Raw genomic sequence first — 21633 nt, 5'->3', positions numbered from 1 at the left:
TGCTGTAGCGAGAAACTTTTAAGTGCCGGGTCTTAGCTAACATTAAATAAAGCCGCGGACATTGCAAGATCACACAAGAGAGCAGCTGACGTGAACTGACTGTGAACGCAGTACGTAGAGAACAAGGAAGAGATCCAAAGAGCGCTGAACAAAAAACGCATTACACAATTGAGAGGGCAGCAAAAGAATATGAAGCGAGTGACGCATACAAGCATATTCATAAGTGCAGCTACTGCGGAAAGAAAGCACGGTGTAAACCGTAAGTTTAAATTAAGTTTATAGACACGTTGCTGCTGGCGTTTGTCATGCCAACGACGAACATGATATACGCGAGATACAAGTTTAATGAGAAGACACAAGGTATAAACGAGACTTTGGATCACTTTTTAACGGAGTTAAAATTGCTGTAACAGAGTTAAACTTGTGTGTGAAGGACTGTGCTTATGCAAACGAATAGAAAAGCAAGGTGTAAAGCTTAACTTTAAATTAAGTTCATAGACACGCTGCTGCTTGCGTTTGTCATGCCTAAGTTGAATACGATATTCACGAGATACACGTTTACTGAGAGGACCCAGGGTATAAACGAGACTTTTGATCACTTTGTAACTGAGTTAAAATTGCTGGTGAAGGACTGCGCTTAGGCAAACAAAGATTAGATGGTCAGGGATAGAATAGTGTTTGGCACAAACTCAGCAAAAGTGTGAGAGAAACTTTTAAGTGCCTGGTCTGAGCTAACATTAAATAATTACTGGTGAAGGACTGTGCTTATGCAAACGAACAGAAAGCAAATGTTACATTATTTTTAAAATGTTTCCTTTTCTTTTTCATAACTTCTTTAACACACTACTTCTCCACTGCAAAGTGCGGGTATTTTGCTAGTAAATAATGAAGCTAAAATTGGTTGCTCAATGTGTCCAACAGAAAGCATTAACTCCATGAATGAATTGGCTTCAAAGCTGGGAAATTCTTGGTGTAAGAGTAGCTCTGCTGAGGAGCTTTTGGTGCTGTTGTCTTCTGCAGGTGCTTTCAGAATGTGTAGGAGTTTGGAGGATTGATTGATTGCATTGAAAGGTCCTAAGGTTAAGCTGTTTAGCAGTTGGAGTAAAACTCTAGTATGTCCAGGGTAGAGTGGTTGTGAGATTCTCTAATACAAGGGTGTGGTGAGACCAATCAATGCTTAGCTAGGACATTCACCACTTTTGCTTGAAACCTCTGGAAACAAACAGTTTTCTCCAGGCAGAGCCCAAGAAATACTTTCTCATAGACTAATACAGTGGAAAGTGATGCACTGAAAACTGCAGCGCTATATGAACTCTGGATTTTTTTTTTAAGAATACTGTATCATATCACTGCAGTATGTCAATATGTGGATTGCTTTCTGAACTTTTAACATTTCCAGGGGATGAAAGGGAGCAGATGTGGATATGAAATTATACGAGAAAAAAATCAGCTTTATACAGATATACAGGTGAACCTAGATTATTAAAAAATGAGAGATTACATAATATGTTTCATGAAAACAAAGGAAGCTACAAAACATTGTTCATTCATCAGAAATAGAAATTGACCAGACTGAGATGCAAATTCTGGTAGTGTTGGAGTTGAAATGACACATTTGTCAAAATCAAATGTCTTGCTGTAATGGCTCTCTGTGTATTAATTTGCATTAATATTTCTCATGGCAGTACATTAGTAGCACTGCTGCCTCGTAGTAAGAAGACCGGGGTTTGAAACTTGGATATAGAATGTAAAAATCTCTTTTTTTTTAATTTGTATTGAGTTATTGAGATATTATCAGTTTTTGCAATGGAAGACAAAGCAAGCAGTAAGATGTACTTATTTTTACATCATTATTATACATTTGTTCAAGCTATGCTGTTCAGATTAGTTGGCTCAGGCTGCCTATTAAAGTGTTAGTCATCTTTTACTTAACATGATGCTGAATTGCAGAATTATACATCTTGGCCTTTGTCATATTAAAAAGAATAAGCTGATAAAAAATAGACAAATGATTGATAACCATAACGTATGCCAGGGAACTTAAGTTTTATTTGGTAAAAATTACACATTGCAAATTTCATAGCCTTACGGTGTTTAAAACACCAGCCATAAAAATGATAATTGCACCATAAAATATAACAATCTACACTCTTCTTTTTGCTGAAGTAAAACTTAAGTTGTAGGAGAAAAAATCCATAAACTGAAAATCTGCCAGAGAAATGTTGGCAAATTCCATCCATATCCTTCATTTAACTACTGTTCATTCAAATTCTCACTTGTGTCTTGACTATGGCAGCTCAGTCCCCAGTAGAGAAAATTAGTGGGGTGGGTCAGTAATTACTGCACTCCCATCTCCAACCCTGTATGTGTGTTTGTGTCCCTCTGCCTGTGATGTAGTGGGCCAAAACCAGAATGGCATGGCTGTTTTCCCACTTTTGGATGTTTGCTGTTCATGTCAGCAGGGGAGTTGTTCACACTACTTTAACACCTCAAAGAACAAAATGAATTTGGATGTAATAGGTCCTATGTTGTTGCCTGTTTGAGGATCATACTTAAAAATGGCGATCATCAATAAAACACTGGAAATCTAAATATGTACAAGGGAAGAGTCTGTGATTATGAAAAATATGCTTAACAAAACAGCCAATAACAGTTTAATTAAAAACTTTGTATTACTTCATATTTAATGAATTAATTAGGAAATACTGGCCTACATTTAGGTAGTATGCACCGCAGATCTGCTAACAGTAATAGATGTCCACTTTAAACCATGATGTACATGTTTATCACAATTAAACTTTCAGAATGTGTGCTGTTGGTTCCTATTGCTTTGGTAGCAATTGACAGACCGTATTTTATTTAACAAAAAGTGAATTTTACTTCCATGTAAATGGAAGTTATGGGGTCAAAAATTTGTTTATGAATAAAGTTCAGATTCTGATTCTACAATTACAATTTCAAAACATTGAATCGTTGAATTAAAAAGCTGATTGCAGCATGATGTCTGTATGTCTCTGGTGGGTGTGTGAAAAATGGAAATGAATTTCCATATCTTAAAATTACATCTTTTGTAGGAAAATTATACATTTTTTCCATCGTGTAGATATCCTGGATAACAACATCCTAGCAACGATAACATTTTTAGAACAAGTGGTTTCCATGACATTCACCCTGAATACTAAGACCTATGTACAATGATATCTCTTGTGACAGGTGGCTGGGGCCCATGCCTGGCCGGGATGCCCCTTCACCACATCTGCCAGGGGGACAAGGTTGGGAAGCCCAGCATCTTCCCCGGACGCTAGATGGCAGCACCCCTGGGTTGCAGCGGTGCCTTGGACTCCCCCAGGGCTTCATGGGGGTTGGAGTTATGTGCAGCTCTGTGGGGTCTGCAACAGAAACGGCTGGCCCCTTTTGGGCACTGGTTTTGCCTTACCCGGGAGTCCAGCCGGATGTTAGCAATCAACCACCTGAAGCACTTCCGGGTGCCTGATAAAAGGGAGCCATCAACCACCACTCAGTGGGCAGAGTCGCGTGGAGGAAGACAAAGCTTGCTGAGGAGAAGTGGTGGTGGAAGAGAGGAGAGAAAGAGTGCTTGGTGTACTGTGCTTTATTTGGGACTGTGTTATGGCTGGAGGGATTATGGGGAAGACGTGCCCTTCAGCTGAAGTAAAATAAAAGTCTTTTCATTTTACACGTGCCTCCCGTGTCAAGTCGGTGCCGGGTCAGGCACAATATAGCGCCTTTATTACACTCTCTATTATAATAAAAAAATCTTGAGTCGAGATGTGATCTTCTCGGAAGACACTTTGACGTCTCGCAAGAGACATTTTAACGTCCTGCAAGACAAGACAGTGAGACAAAAGGACAGCTGCTGTACAGGCTTTTAAATGATAGCTGCACAGCATGGCAAGCAGAACACACAGCTCAGCAGCAGCAAGCCAGCAGCTGATCCATCCGCATCTCCTTACCGTGCATTCAGCCCTCCCCCTGCACAACGTGAGCGGCAGAGACGTGGAGTGGTTGGCGCGTAGTATGCCCGAGGGGGTTCGAGTGAAGCGAGCAAGGGGCAAAGCCCCCTAGTCTTCTGAAAAAATTGGCCTATCTTCTTCAAACAAGTTGCACTGTGTTTGTCTTGCCACAGGCTCTGACCTAGTGTTTTTCTAGTTCCAGTCCTTATAATCATAACTGTTGTAGGAATTGTGTAATTTAACCAGTATTTTTACCTTCTTCGCTGTTTTAGTCATGGGACCCAGCCTATTGATTTCCAAAATTTTTGTACGAGTAGCTTTTGATATACATAATTTATTTAAATATATATGTAAATACATATCCGTGATCATGTACACACACACACACACACACACTTACACAGTCAAAGAAATTTACAAGTGAAGATACCTGACAGTGGGCCACTGTACCAATCTGTCCATCTATGCAGTTTGTTTGCTTCATTTCAGCCAATATGTTTAGTTTCAAATTAAATATTATCGAAGTTGTTCACTTGATTCAGCTTCCTGTTCACTTAGCTCCACATTTATTTGTGTACATAATAAATATTATATAATTTAATATACTTATTTGTATATTATTGTGCAGCACAATTGGTTTTATTGTACTATAAAATCTTCCATTGAATGATTTCCTGCAGTAGCACTGAAGTTTAATATACATGAAAGTACTTTATGGACCATTCCATAACATTTTTTTTTCTAAATTATAGCACCACTCTCAGTGATGCAGTCAGGAACATAGCAGACATGTGTTAATGTAAGTTTCCTTTTGTTGTCGTCTCTAGTGCACCAATTACAAGTGACTGTGAATGGCCTTCTCATAGTTCTGTATGTATTAATGTGAGTGACCGATAAGTGTGTGCATTCTAATACCAGTATTATTGTGTCTGTTAAACATCTATAGTGTTAACAGATAAATGAAAACTTTAGCAGTACTACATTTGTGTACTTCAGTGTTCAGGGAAGTCATATCTATTTTTAAGCTATTTTGCAGGCCTTATAATTAATGGGCATTTTTCTGAATCTGAAGATCTGAAAATACAGATTGTGTGCCAGTTTACTCCTGTGACAAATTAGCAACACACTGCCACTTGTATGAATATTACAGTCCCTTCAAAGGCTAGCACTTTAGCTGTCTGCACTGTTTCAGTTTTCTCAGGCTGGTTGACAGGTTTGTATACAGTATGCAGTTCTAGTTTTCCTGCATTTTATTTTTACAGAGCAGCATATCAGAATAGGCATTGTTTCTCCAAGTGAGAAATTGGTCTAAAGACTGTGATGTTACATTTTACAATAACGTGCAGTTTTACATCAATACACAACTTCAGACAAAGTTAACATTCAGTTTAGAATGAAAAGCCTACAGTGCATCCAAGACATATTTACAATTAAGAAGACAATGTCATGGGCTCACCCTAGATCAGTACGGCCCGGAAGGTCCGAAGTGGCTGCATGTTTTTGTTCCAATCAGTTTCATAATTAGAGGCCAGGCTTAACAAATATTGAAAATTGTTATTTTATTATTTAGCTTGGTAGTACTTTTTTTCTTCCATGACAAAAACTGTATATTTTCGTTTTCTGAGAACTTTATCTGTATCTTTTATGGTCCTTCCCTTCTCTCTCATTTATTTCAAAACACAGATACTTCATGACACATATACACAGTTTTAAATGGAAGAGCTGGAGAGTCCTATGTCATTTGCACCTCATTTTAACTGATGGCTGGTTAAGAAACAATTAAAACCTAAATGCAGTAGTTTAAAACTAAAATAGGCAATTAATAGGTCTGAATTGTAAGAGGCGAGTTAACTGAAACTAAGGCCAAAAATTATTGATTTATTAGAAAGTGAATTGGTTCTAATTAAGAAACTGGCTAAAGTGAAAGCCCGCAAACATTGTGTACCTCCAGGATCCTAACTGAATACCTCTATCTTAGATTCTACTAAAGTGATATTGTACTGTTTATTAATGTCATTATTATTGTGAATCTATTTTTATGTGTCATTGTCTATTTTTATTATTTTAAGTTCACAAGGACCCAATGAGAGCACATACAGTGGGTACGGAAAGTATTCAGACCCCCTTCAATTTTTCACTCTTTGTTATATTGCAGCCATTTGCTAAAATCATTTAAATTAATTTTTTTCCTCATTAATGTACACACAGCACCCCATATTGACAGACAAAAAAATTTTGAAATTGTTGCAGATTTATTAAAAAAGAAAAACTGAAATATCAAATGGTCCTAAGTATTCAACCCTTTGCTGTGACACTCATATATTTAACTCAGGTGCTTTCCATTTATTCTGATCATCCTTGAGATCACCTTCATTTGAATCCAGCTGTGTTTGATTATACTGATTGGACTTGATTAGGAAAGCCACACACCTGTCTATATAAGACCTTACAGCTCACAATGCATGTCAGAGCAAATGAGAATCATGAGGTCAAAGGAACTGCCTGAAGAGCTCAGAGACAGAATTGTGGCAAGGCACAGATCTGGCCAAGGTTACAAAAAAATTTCTGCTGCACTTAAGGTTCCCAAGAGCACAGTGGCCTCCATAATCCTTAAATGGAAGACGTTTGGGACGACCAGAACCCTTTCTAGAGCTGGCCGTCTGGTCAAGCTGAGCTACCGGGGGAGAAGAGCCTTGGTGAGAGAGGTAAAGAAGAACTCAAAGATCACTTTGGCTGAGCTCCAGAGATGCAGTCAGGAGATGGGAGAAAGTTGTAGAAAGTCAACCATCACTGCAGCCCTCCACCAGTCAGGGCTTTATGGCAGAGTGGCCTGTCGGAAGCCTCTCCTCAGTGGAGTTTGCTAAAAGACACCGGAAGGACTCTGAGATGGTGAGAAATAAGATTCTCTGGTCTGATGAGACCAAGATAGAACTTTTTGGCCTTAATTCTAAGCGGTATGTGTGGAGACAACCAGGCACTGCTCATCATTTGTCCAATACAGTCCCCACAGTGAAGCATGGCGGTGGCAGCATCATGCTGTGGGGGGGTTTTTTAGCTGCAGGGACAGGACGACTGGTTGCAATCGAGGGAAAGATGAATGCGGCCAAGTACAGGGATATCCTGGACAAAAACCTTCTCCAGAGTGCTAAGGACCTCAGACTGGGCCAAAGGTTTACCTTCCAACAAGACAATGACCCTAAGCGCACAGCTAAAATAACGAAGGAGTGGCTTCACAACAACTCTGTGACTGTTCTTGAATGGCCCAGCCAGAGCCCTGACTTAAAACCAATTGAGCATCTCTGGAGAGACCTAAAAATGGCTGTCCACCAACATTTACCATCCAACCTGACAGAACTGGAGAAGATCTTCAAGGAGGAATGGCAGAGGATCCCCAAATCCAGGTGTGAAAAACTTGTTGCATCTTTCCCAAGAAGACTCATGGCTGTATTAGCTCAAAAGGGTGCTTCTACTAAATACTGAGCAAAGGGTCTGAATACTTAGGACCATGTGATATTTCAGTTTTTCTTTTTTAATAAATCTGCAACAATTTCAAAAATTCTTTTTTTTGTCTGTCAATATGGGGTGCTGAGTGTACATTAATGAGGAAAAAAATTAATTTAAATGATTTTAGCAAATGGCTGCAATATAACAAAGAGTGAAAAATTGAAGGGGGTCTGAATACTTTCCGTACCCACTGTATACTGTATACAGCAGTTCATCTATACTGTGATCATCTCAAGAGGCTTATAATACTCTGTAGAAAAATGGGATTTGAAATGGTTGATTTTTAACAGAACTCTTGTTAGTATGTTAGGAGCAATGTTCCCTTTAAGCTGTGCGCGTGAGCGATCGATCACAAGAATTCAGAGCGTCACTCATACCTCCCGCACGATTGCTGATTCCGACGGCGTCGCTCGTACTTATCACACGATCGCTCACTCCGACCGTCGAAGTCCAAAGCCGAAGGTCTTATTCTTTTAGGCCGCCACCTAAGAAACGTGCTTGTGTTATAAAAATTGTTTGAAACTTGTTTCTGTTTGTCTCAGCGAGTCAGCGTATGTGATTAACTTTGGTAAAAATTGTTTGAAACTTATTTCTGTTTGCTTCGCTCTGCGTATGTGATTATCTTTGTTTGAACATAGTTTCGAAGTTCGAACGTTTTATTTATTTCCGACTTCCGACTCGTGTTTAAAGCCTTTCTTTACGCACATATTTTGATTTACATAGAATTAGGTGCATCAGTTTATATTAGGAGTTTAAAATCAAGAGCCACGTCTAAGCGTCAGGCAGACAATTGTTCAGGAAATGCGAGTAAAAAATTCAAGAAAGAATGGTTGACAGGATGTTCAGTAGACGCAGACTTGCCATATGGCTCTGGACAACACGTGCAGCTGGGTGAAATTTTCAAGTACTCTGAAGCACATGGTGTTATATGCCAAATTTGCGTGAAAGCTGGAGCCAACAGTGAATGGACGGCAGGAAAAACATGGACCGACTGAAAAGTTGATCATCTAAAAAAACATTTAGGTCAAAAATCTCATGTGGATTGTGTCACAAAACTTAAAAATCAAAGCAGAGGGATTTTAAAAAGCATGCTAACTGAATCAAAAGAAGATCGTGAAACCAGGAAAGAGACCACACAGCAAAAACAAACAACCCCGGATGAGGTAAAGATTTTAATAGATAACGTTTTCCTTGCTATTAGAATAAATTCTTCAATGCTGTCAGTTCAGGATATTCATGATCACGTTGGAAAATATGTCAAAATCCCAGAGAGTTGGCGAAGTAAGAACTATGCCTTTGAGTTTAGTGAGTGTATAAACTCAGCTATCAAAACTGAAATGTATACTGAAATAAGGAAAGCAGCTTATCATACCTTGATAGTTGATGAGTCAACTGACGTTTCCGTTTTGAAGATGTTAATTTTATACATAAAGTGCAGGAGTGAAAATGAATCTGTCTATAAAACTGTGTTTGCGGGAATCCTGAAGTTAATAGCATGCAATAGTTCATCAATCTTTCAAGCTATTCAGAACTTTTATTTTGAAAACGGGTTTGATTTAAACAAGATGGTTATGTTTACTTCTGACGGAGCCTCGGTCATGCTGGGTAAAAGAAAAGGTGTAGCTGCACTATTGCGACAGTCAATTCCACATTTATCAGAGCAACATTGTATAGCCTATCATGAGGATTTGGGTATAGATGATGCATGGAAGAATATACCCTTGATGAGAGAGATAGAAACTTTACTAAGGACTGTTTACACAATATTCTGCAGATCATCTGTTAAGAGGGCAAAGTTTGAAAAACTAGCTAAAGCTGCTGATGCAGATGTGATTGCATTTAGACCACTGAATGAGGTTAGGTGGCTATCCAGACATTTCGCAGTAAATGCTTTGGTAAAGAATTATGATGTTTTGCTGCAATATTGCCAAGAAAAAGTGAAGGAAGACAATGATCCTGTTCACAAATATTGCTTGGAGAAGTTACGTAATCCAGAACACCATGTAGCAATTGGAATACTTAATGATGTTCTAGCAGAACTAGCAGAATTAACTAAAACTAGCCAACCCGCGGCATACCATATACCACATAATCAGGCCGGTTTTTTAATGAATTTTAAGCACAGGGAGAAAATTAACATTTGAAAAATCGGTAATGTAATAAATCAGCAAGAAAGGCAACATTGTAACAATGCACGGAACGAACCAACACACAATCGTCCATGCGGTGCTCAGGAGCGGAGGGTGGAACGGGAGGAGAGGAGAAGGATGTCCACTCCGCTCCCTCCGTCATGCTAGTCTGCTGATTTCTCGTCCAGTATGCACTGCCTGTTCATGTGCCCACCTCCAACTCGTCACTCGAGTTGTTGTCGTCTTTGCACAGTCCAGATGCACCTGTGACTCACGTAGATTTTTCATTGCTCTGTGCGGTTTTGGCTGCCTTTCTATATATAATCCACCAAGACACCCGACCACGGTAGCAGCAAGGTGGGAGGGTGGTGTGTACAAAGTGCAAGAGCATCTAAGAAGACGCATGTTTGTTGCAGATGCGAATTGCTGTATGTAGCGTGTAAAACAGTTTGCTATGGTGCACACGGTCGTACGTTGTAACCGAAAACTTGGTTTTTAAAGACTGCTTACTTCATTGTTTATACGACTGCAGGTGAATGAAAAGATGTAACTCTGGAGAGGGCAACATACAATACAGCGTTTTACACGCTGCATACAGCGATTCACATTCGCGACAATAGTTTTACACGCTGCATACAGCGATTCACATCCGCGACAAATATGATTTTTCTTAGATGGTGCTGTCGCGTCCACCAACGTTCTTGAAGCATACTCACTGCCTGGTCATGTGCCCGCTCGCAAGAGCAACTAACAGAGACCCGCCCACCAACTGTAAGACCATGGGATACCCCTCGCAAACTGTTCTACACGCCGCATACAGCGATTCACATCTACGACAAACAAACTGTTTTACACACTGCATACAGCGATTCACATCCGCAACATGATTTTTCTTAGATGGTCCTGTCGCGTCCACCCTTGCACTCGAAGCATACACACTGCCTGGTCGTGCTGCCTCTGTGTGAACCGGTCAGGCACAGAGAAGGTCAGCTGCTGAGATAACGTCTCGACTGTTGCAGAGCCTGCATTGGTGAAGCAGGTGAGACGGTAATGAAACAGAGGCACAGGGCTTATTGGTTTTTAAAGACTGCTTCCTTCATTGTGTTTTAATCTCAGTTTTAAAGGATTGTTTTAAGGATCCCATGAGATACCCCTCGCAAACTGTTTTACACGCTGCATATAGCGATTCACTTCCACGAGAAACATGCCTCTATGAACAGTCAACGTGGCTCAGATGTGTATGTGGACTCTACGACAGACGAACATATATGACACCGTGTTTCCTGTGTCGTTGCATCCGAGTTGGTGGGGGTGGTTCTGCGAGTTGTCGTCGTATCCAATGGTCTTAGAGTTGGTGGGTGTGGCCCCTTCCCATGTCGCACGCAGGAAGCCTTTCAGTTTACAAAAGCAATAATTAAGAAATTGCGATCACAGTATCTGGGAGAGAATAAGCATTTCCTTGAAGAAAAAAGCATTCTAATTTCTTCATTTCAAGTCCCAGTGAACACAACATCAGTAATAAAATTTATCCAGCAGATGTGTGACCATATGGACAGCCGATTTCCACATGATGAATTAAGAAGATTGGTCAATATTTGAAAAAGACTCTTTGCCACTGCAAATCAGGAGGAGTATTCATTTGGACATGAGCAGATGAAAAGCCTTGCAGCCAGATACTGTCTTCTCCTACAGAAAGATGAAGATATTCTTAAAAGTGATCTTTGTAAACAGTATTCAGAATTCAAAATTCTTATTAATGAGAATTTAAAATGTGGAGCATTAAAGACCTTTTCAGATATTCTTACATTCACTCAACAACAGGATCACTTAAATGAACTCTTCTTAATCATGGATATCTGCGGCACGTTCCAGGCCTCAAGTGCAGACTGTGAAAGAGGGTTTAGCCTGATGAACAGTATAAAGACTAAAGCCAGAAACCGTTTAGAAGTTGAACATTTGGAACATTTAATGAGAATTAAACTCTTCTTGAATTCTGGAAAGGCTGTAGATGTAGATAAAGTTTATAACATCTGGAAAGCAGAAAAAAGCAGAAGAGAGACTATTTGAATTTGACTGAGGAACTAATTTAGTAAGTTTAACTTAGTATATTTACTTAATATAAATATTTTGCTTATGTAAACCTGCTTCTTCAATTTTTAAGCATTTTTCAAATGTCAATACAACTTGTCATTGTTCTGAAATAAATCCCAGAATCGCTACGCGAAAATTGGTGCTCATAAATTTTTGGCTTAAACAAAATGTCGCTCATAAACAATGTTTTTTGCTCACTACAGTATATGCTACTCCTTAGAGGGAACATTGGTTAGGAGTCTTATGTCTGTGACTGTGGCGGACAGCATGTTAGATTATAATTTATTTCTGTCTATAATGGTCATGATTTGGCAATGTAAGAGCATCGAGGACAAGAACTCTCTGACTTTGGTCCCTGAGGTTTGGTATGGTATCTGGGACTCTGGAACTGATTGCTAGGGTGTACAAAGAAGAAGTCATTAGTTGTCTCATTCTGGATATCTCTCTTTTATTCTTACTACTTACATTCCCTGGTTACCATGAATATTTTCTCACCTAGGCCGCACTACTCTTTCCCTCCTATACAACAGAGGCTATTCTTTCTGGGTCCTACTGTGCCATCACTCCAGACACAATGAACCACAAAAAAAAAGCCAGCACAACCCAAATCAGACTTCCCAGAATATGCCTCACTCAGGCAGCCTAGCCCCAAACTTAAATGCCAGGCTTTCTGTCTCCACAGGTTCAAAAATAGGCTATAACACATTTAAATATTAAAATCTGTGAAAATGTACAAATATTTAAGTAATTTATTTAAATAAAAAGGGAAAAAGGAAAGGCAGGGAAAACAATGCAAAAATTACACTTTGCTTGAAAAGGCAAACTTTATAGCAAACAATTCCAAATAATCACAAGCCAGAGACAAACAAGGATACCAGAACACAAATGTATTGCTGAAGCTTCAGTACAATCTGAAATTTATTTTTAAATTCCAACTGGGGCCGTTGTTAAATAAAATAACTTTGAAATAGATGTTGCTACTGATGAGGTTAAGAACGTGCAGTATATCATTATTTAGAGACTTCTAGATTACAATGATTTATAAGCTTAGGATGATAACATTCGAACAAGCAGAAGAAACGTATGGTAGGCAGATGAAAAAGTAAATTAATCTGGTATATGTTTAGAAAGTAAAATACATGTTTTTCAGATTGTTAAGTCTGGTATTTTCTGCCAAAGATTTCTGATCTTTGACTATGACATAAAACGTAACGTTCTCAGATCTGTACTGACAGTATCAGGTACAAAGCAGGAATGTGGTGCCAATCCATTGTTGAGTCCAGTCATGTACTCACACTCACATGGAGTCAGTTCTGAATCACCAAGTATTGTAAGGTATATGCCTTTAAAAATGTGGGAAGGACAACTGAGTAGCTGTAGAAAAACATAGGCACACATCAAAAGAGTGTTGGAACCTTTACATGAACAAAAGCAAAAAAAAAAAAGAGAACAAACTCAGTGTGCCTTTTCATGCTCTCCAGTATACAATGATTTCAACGTTGAACAGCACTTTGTATTTACTTACCTTAAAACCACCTTAGGGATATACAGTATGGTATTGCAGCAATTTTCTCTGTTTTTAATTTTACAGTACTTTAAGGTTTGGCAGAAGTTTCAATTAAACATAAAGGAACATTTTTCTAACTAACTGAAGTTGCCAATTTTTTGGTACAGATATTTTACATGGGTTTTGTAATGCAAGTGAAATAAATTAAAGCCATCATGTGTAACTATCGTGAAACTCTCTATAAGAAAATACTTCTGTAATGTTGCCATCTATAACACACATACAAAATGAAAATTATTATCTGGACTCAAATCAAAGCACAGCTTGAGCTTTAGTTGGCGGATACTCATTAATGAAAATCATTCCTTTTGGTCCAGCGTTACTCATTTTAGAATGAATTAGTATGATCTGATCTTTTTAGTGAATCTTAAATTATAAAAGATATGCTATGGCAGGCTGCCCCCTGGCAGAAGTGTCTCACCTGCCCAAATATTAGCCAAACTGCAAGTAAACATCAGAATATAGATCAACTCTGCAGATGTTTATCTACTCATACTTTTGCGACCTTAATGTGTATATTACAAAAAACTCCTGTTTTATATATTTGATACATTAAGTCATCAACATGGAATAACCTTTGTGTACAGAAAAAAAATTAAAAGGACATATTAAGAGGATGTCCAGAATTTTGTTTGTCACTCACTATTGAGTAAAATATGCCCACTGAAGAACTGCCTCACTGATCCAATATGAAATACCCAAACAAAGCCAAAGCTGGCAATGTATGGATCACGGGAGGCAGACAAACAGGCTGCCAAAAACACTTGAACAGGAGTGAAGGAGGCAGTGAAAGCCAGAAAGACCTCTAAGGAAGACAGCTCAGTAACCAAGAGAGAAAACAACAGATGTAAAAAGAGGGTGAGAGAGAACAAAAAAGGGCCAAATAAAGAAAGATAAAGTCAGCCCGCAGTAAAATCAGTACAAAAAACTGTCAAAGGGAGGCTCCATTTTTTTTTCTGTATTTCATACACTTTATTCCAATAGCTGGTTTTTAAAAGTTTGAGTTTCTACCTTGTTTTATTTATTCACTTTTTTCCGACAAATTTATATCTAAGGAACATGTTTATTTTTAGAAAGAGGTTTTAGCTCTCCAAAATGAAGAAATACATTGGAAACGAGCTCTGATCAGTGAGATGTTATAGTAATAGCACGTGATAAATAAAAAAAGTAGAAAATACTAAAACTAAGGAATCCCCTCTACCCCAGTGAGTTTAGCTAAACAGCAGTACCCTGTCCATAATGGTGTTCATTCCACTTGCCCAACTACATATCAAGTTTTCCAATTAACCCATTTGCTCTTTTCATGTTTACCCAGTAACTGCCTTCCAGTTTCTACCTTGTATGTTTTCACAAGTTTGATTCCATAGCTCAGCTCACACACAAGGAAGCAACATTCAAGACATCCCTACCTGATCTGTAATGCAGGTTCCAGAAAGATCCAGGCATGTAAGAGATTGTAAGTTTTCTAACCATTCAAACCCTGAGTCAGTCAAGTGTTCACAGTAACAAAGACTTAAGTGAGTCAGCTTTTGACATCTGAAAATAGACAATAGAATTATTAGTATTAGTAAAATCATTTAGATGCTACATGACTTCAAGAATTACAAATAAAACTCCATATTATTTTATTTTTCTTGCTATTATTGAAAATAGCATTAACTGCTTTGAATCAAGGACTATGTTGAAGGTTTTTAAGTAAGGTACTGTATATTATTGAACTTTTGACTTTTGATGTCTACAGATGCATTTCCTCCAAGATAGTCGCTGCTAGTAACTTACTTTTGTGCGATCCGCAGCAATGACACATCACTCAGGCGGACACAGTTGGTCAAATTTAGTTCTTTTATTACTCCAGAAGATGGGCCTTCAACAAAATATCTTACCCCTGGATCACTAACTCTGCAAAACAGAACACATACATGTATATTAGTTTACAATCAATTCAATAAAAAGGGTTGTTATTTATAAAAGTTCAAAAAAAGTGAAAAGTTTGGAATAATTTGATAGAAATCAATACATCTTTTTATCTTGATATCATTAAAGTAATTTAAAAATACAGCCAAGACATTGCTAGCATTATTGCTAAAATTGACTGATTTTTAATTTATTATTCACCTATGACTGCAAAGACCCATTTTCAGCAGCAATTCCATCAGTGACATAATGGTAAAGTCCCTTAAATCATCTTTAATTAGTCATTTTAAATAATAATTAGTTACGAGAGGAACCTCTCTAATTGTGTTAGCACAGCTGAAACCTGCTCTTCTGTTCACTTGTGTTGCAAGGTTTTTTTTTTTGTTTGTTTTATTTTTTATTTTTTTATTTTTGCAGAATAAAGGCTAATTAGTGTGACAAATTGCCATGAAACTGAGGATTTCATAAATGTCTTGAGAGAAGAGAGTGACCTGGATCTAACCAGCATAGAAACAAAAGGGAAAGGACCAGATGAACAACTACACAAGAAGATAAGGACATCAGAATGTGTAGTTTGACAATTAAATGCCTTACATGTCACTATAACTTCTTTTTTAAATACACACCAGAATACCAGTGTCATCTGCAAGAGAAAAAAGATGAATGACCCTCTCACATACACATCCACACTGGACCAATTTAGAGTCACTAACTGTTTCTAACTAATAAAGTCATTATACACACATAGGATACTCCACACAGACACAGAGAAAATATACAAACTACATACCAAAAACAACAGGGTGTCAAATTTGAACCCATGAGTAAGCAATGCTATACTCTGTTATAGTTGCAGATCATATATATATATATATATATAATCATTTTATCACAGAACTCCTCACAGTTTACTAGTGGCGCTTCATATGAAGAATGAAACTATGTATATTGTAATGCAAAACAGCAGCAGCACACCTCTCTGAGCTGGGAAAGAAACAACTTCAATTGTTCAAGAGGGCTAATCTAATAACTGAAATGAAAACCATTGAATCATGCCGGAAGTTTACAGGTTGTGCGCATTCCTTTCATCCACTCCTAATGTTCACATAATTTTGATGACAAGAGCAAAGGAGCTGGTGTCTTTCTCAAAGGAGGAGTAGGTGATTTTGAAAAAGGAGTTGTAATTCTTAAAAATCAATTGTCTGGTGTGATTCTTGGGGATGTTTTCAAAAAAAAGATGGTGCATTTAATTAAATTATACTAAGAAAAACATTTTTCACATAATTCAAGTACTTCTAATGCATTAAGAGTTAATAAATTGTACACATAATTGTAGAATATAGCACTTTTTTTTTTTCTTTTTAAGTCGTGGAACAGAGAAAGGGGATAAAAAAAAACAAGCAACCACAATTTAATTATAAGATTCAAACAGACAATAAAATAATGCTGTAATATTATATCACTTGGGTTTATTGCTCAGAGACATAACAATAGAAATAAATGGGAGCAGACGGGTGGCATTAATGCTGGGAATGACTCACTTTACATAAGAAGTCACATTTTTTCCAGTATAAGAAAAAATGGATTTGAAACAGGATAATGCCAGCACTTAGCAATTTAGAATTTACTGAAAGCAACCTATAAAAAAGTTCATTTTTTTCTACAAGTCAATAATTGGTAATAATTATTGAAGTTGATCCTATGCTGCTCTTTCTCACCTTATTCATAAAGCATATATACCCAAATCATTCATTATTAAATCAACTGACTATGGAAGTGCAATATACTGTAATATTGATGAGTTTCTATTTCACTCTAAACCACTGTGTAATTCTGGACACTTTTACTTAACTTCTGGTGATCTGTTTAACTGTAAACCCCCCTTCAGCTTTTTACTAAAAAATGTTAGTAGGTTTATAGAGTCATTATCGTAATCTGCAGTACAGAGAATTTGTTACTTTCATGTGCGTATCGACCTGTAACATATCATTATTCTCCAGTGCCATGATTAGTGAGTGTGACTGCCTTATTTCACCACTGCTGTCTTTGTTACCTGAAAAAATCTAAGAACACAGTATTTTCACATTGTAAATGTAGGAAAAGTTGAAAAATTGACATTGTCTCTCTATTATAAAAAAAAATCCTGGAGAGAAACACTAGGGCATCGAGACATGATCTTCACGTGAAGATCACGGAAGACACTTGGAGATTGGCCACGGAGCGTTTTGTGGGGACCTTAAACATGAGACTTTGTGCCAAGAGACTAACCCAGAACTGTCTCGCGATGATGTGGAACATGAGATTCTTGCAAGACACGCCCTACTTACAATCAATATCAAATAAAACCAGAGGCAGCAAAACACTCAGTTGTGAAAATGCTTTGAACACACACAGATCCAGGGCTCTCAGCACATATAAAGTGTATAAGGAGAATACATTATAAATGAAACATAGACGACTAAGCGAAGAAGAAAGCAGTGTGGAGAAAAAAAACTCAAAAGCATTGAAGAGAAAAAAAGAAAAAGAATAATCTAGGTGCAAATTCAGAATATAAGGAAAGTAATTATCAGCCCGGAACAAGTGGAACTGAAAAAAACCACGTCCAATCGGGCTCAGAATTAAAAGACAGAGAGTAAAAGACAAAGTAGAACTTCATAAAGACGTTCCCAAACGTTGGCGCTATACATATGCAGAGCAGGTTAGAGATTATGAAAGCAGTGGAATTCGAAAAGCTCAAAAAAAATACATTGGCACAATACACATGTGGAGAAAGTTAAAGAATATGAAAGTAGGAAAATTAGAAAGTATAAAAAAAAGAAAGTAAAGATCGCAGTAACACAAACAAATGGAAATTATTACTCATAAAAGGGAAAATAATCACCACGGACCAGGTGTCATTGTAAAAAAGCAGGACAAAGCGAGGTCAGAAATAAAAGACAGAGTAGAAAACAAAGTAAAACATCATAAAGAGGTTAAAAAACGTAGGCGCGAAACACATGCAGAGCAAGATACAGAATATGAAAGCAGAAAAACACAACAGTGTCAAAACAAAGAAAGGAAACATCGCATTAGCGCAAAGAAAGAAAAATTATTACTCAGAGAAATAAAGTCGAATAGAGATCGAATATATGGACATAGGTGATATGTAAATATTGTAAGGCTTTGAAGTTTAAGTCAGAGAATTTCAAAAACGGAGTTTACCTCACATGCATTTATTGGTTACTAGCAAAATACTCGCGCTTCGCAGCGGAGAAGTACTGTGTTAAAGAAGTAATGAAAAACAAAAGGAAACATTTTAATAATAATGTAACATGATTGTCAATGTAATTGTTTTGTCACTGATATGAGTGATGAGTGTTGCTGTCATAATATATATATACACACACACACATATAAACATATATATATATACATATCCATACATACATACATATACACATATACACATATATATATATATACACACACACATATATAAATACATATATATATATACATACATATATACACATACATCCACATATATATATATATACATATCTACATATATACATATACACACACATATATATATATTGCTGGGGGTGCCAGAATCCATGAAGGAAGAAAAATGAAAAACATTATTTGTACAAAATCTTAATTTATTTATCCATTCCTAAATAATTAAATGGGCAGGCTATTTCGTATCAGTGCAATACGATGTTTGTTAAAATGGATGACTCCCGCTCTTACGTGCAAGTCTGCATGGATATTATGAACTATCGTTTCTGTTCAAGTTCTATTTAAATTTTAAATAGAAGGAATTTTTATTTAGTTGACAGAATATTATTCTGGAATAAATCAACTCAAACCTTAAATAACTTGCTCTCCATAAAAATATATCCTGTCTAAATTATACAAGTTAGAAATAAAGTAAACGTTAAAAGAACAAACATTCAAATTTCTTTACTCTTATGTAATTTTATATAAAAAATAAACTTAAATTTTAAATATCCCGAAAGATTTTGCTCTCCATAAAAATATATCCTGTCAAAATTACACATATTCAAATATGAACATGGTGCATAACAAAACCTGGAAATATAAATAAAAAATTGTTCTTTTCAGCAATAAGAAATCAAATCATTCAGTTGTCTTTGCTCATATGTCATTTTATCAGAGCTGGACGCCTGGCATCTTTTTTTGGCAACAAGTTCGTTTATGTTTGGTGTGAGGTTCTGTGTTGTGGAGATTCTCAGGATGGACTGCAGGTGCTCATCAGTGAGGCGACTCCTGTGTGCTGTTTTGTTAGTCTTCATGACTGAGAAGAGCTTCTCACACAGATATGTGCTACCAAACATGCACAAGGTTCGAGTCGCATGTAGACGGAGCTGGAGCATTTGTGCAGGAATGGAGTGAATAAACTGTGCGGGCCCTGCAGTATCGTACTTTGCCTTCAGTGTGCCATTACACTGCAGCTCAATCACCTCCATCTGAATCTGCACAGGTGCAGTTTCCACATCGACGACAAATGGGTTGCGAAACAACTCAAAATTCTTTTTTTGTTCTTCAAAGTCACCAAAGCGCCGTGCGAACTCAGTGGGCAGTGCGCTCAGTTTATCAGCAAAATGCATATTTGGGAACACCGTTGTGCCGACTTGGTTCAACATTACTTGGCAACAGGGAAAGTGGGGCAAGTTGCACTGGTGCATTTGTGTCTCCCATAAAAGTAGCTTCACTTGAAATCACTTTGTGATTTTGCACGGGGAAAAACGTCTGCTGAAGTGTCAGATTCTTCTTTAACTCTTCTGCTTTCTGTATCTTGTGCATTGCATTCAGGTCTTTCAGGTTATCTTGATGTTTTGTCTCATAGTGCCGTCTTAGATTAAATTCTGTAATTACAGCCACATTAGCTCCACAAATGAGACACACGGGTTTACCGGCAATGTCAGTAAACATATACTCAGCCTCCCATCGGTTTTTAAAGGCTCTATGTTCAGAATCACCTTTTCTCTTCGGCATCGTGTGGGCTAGCTTCGCAAATAACTTGCAGCACCATAAGCTAGACTTGATTAACGCGGTAAGTGTTCGGCAAGGCAGCTGAAGCGCTGCATTATGGGATCTGTAGTTTATTGTGTTACCAGCGCTTCATATCCTCGGGCCATTAATAACAATAATACAGTATATTAAATGATCTCGCAGGCGGATTTAATTACACGCCAGGCCAGATGTGGCCCGTGGGCCTTGAGTTTGACACATATGGACTAAATAGAACTTGAAAAGATATATTTTTTCGAATGTGATCGCACAATTCAGATCAAGTTGACGCGCACTACAGTACATTGAGCCCGCGTACTATTGTGGTTTTGCCTGCGTGACTCAATAAGTTACCCTCCCCTCGCTCTTACTTTTTTACCGTTCATCTAATGAATACACTGGGTATGGCTTTACCAAAACAATCATTGATCGCAAATAAAGTATACATTATTCATAAAGCTTCAATTGGTGATCTGTCTTTCTGCGTTAACCGCATATTTTTTCATACGTGTCAAACCAAGGGGATGCGAAGGTAAAATGAATAAAAATGCGTGCGTACATACTCAGTGCATCCCCTCTCGGGAATCAAACGTCAGCGCTAGAGGCGAAGCCTCTACTATTGTGCCACGGTGTGTGGTTTATCTATTTTAGCGTAGCAATATAATTCGGTTTTTGTTCAGCACTCTTTGGAACTGTTGCTTTTAGTCTGCGTCAGTTCACGTGAGCCGCTGAATATGGTTTTATATGTCATTCGCTCGCTTCTAATTGTTTCGCTGCCTTCTTAATTATATAATGCATGTTTTCTTAAGAGCTTTTTGGAGCTCTTCCTGGTTTTCTACGTACTGCGTAATTACGTGGGAGGCGTGATGATGTCACACGAAACTCCACCCCATGGCTTTCGAGCTCAACTCCATTACAGTAAATGGAAAAAAATAGCTTCTAGTTATGACCATTATGCGTAGAATTTCAAAATGAAACCTGCCCAAATTTTGTAAGGAAGCTGTAAGGAATGAGCCTGCCAAATTTCAGGTTTCTACCTACACTGCAAGTTGGAGAATTAGTGATGAGTCAGTGAGTCAGGCAGTCAGTGAGTCAGTCAGTCAGTGAGGGCTTTGCCTTTTATTAGTATAGATATACATATACATATATATGCATATATATACATATACACATATACACATATACTGTACATATACAGCAAAATACCTGCACTTTGCAGCAGAGAAGTAGTGTGTTAAAGAAGTAATGAAAAAGAAAAGGAAACATTTTGAAAATAATGTAACATGATTGTCAATGTAAACAATATAATTGTTTTGTCACTGTTATGAGTGTTGCTGTCATATATATATATATATATAAATTATTAACTACTGATGATGTAGATTGTTTTGTCTGTGCTGAAATTCCAAACAGAGAAACCTATCCTGAATTATGGTAGAAA

At 37.6% G+C, this 21633-nt stretch overlaps 1 protein-coding gene across 1 annotated transcript in view; it reads right to left on the bottom strand.

Annotated features, from left to right (window-relative positions):
• Positions 1-21633, bottom strand: part of fbxl13 (F-box and leucine-rich repeat protein 13) — a 256189-nt gene that overhangs the window by 43188 nt on the left and 191368 nt on the right. The window contains exons 16-17 of the mRNA XM_039761026.1: positions 15042-15161; positions 14672-14798 (exon numbers count right to left, since the gene is read on the bottom strand). Coding sequence (XP_039616960.1) covers positions 14672-14798; positions 15042-15161 — 247 coding nt within the window. The remainder of the gene's footprint in view (positions 1-14671; positions 14799-15041; positions 15162-21633) is intronic.

Source organism: Polypterus senegalus, chromosome 8, assembly GCF_016835505.1.
Source record: "Polypterus senegalus isolate Bchr_013 chromosome 8, ASM1683550v1, whole genome shotgun sequence".
In the NCBI taxonomy this organism is placed as follows: Eukaryota; Metazoa; Chordata; class Cladistia; order Polypteriformes; family Polypteridae; genus Polypterus; species Polypterus senegalus.
Note: the sequence above shows the minus strand (reverse complement) of the source record. Positions and strands in the feature narration are given on the sequence as shown.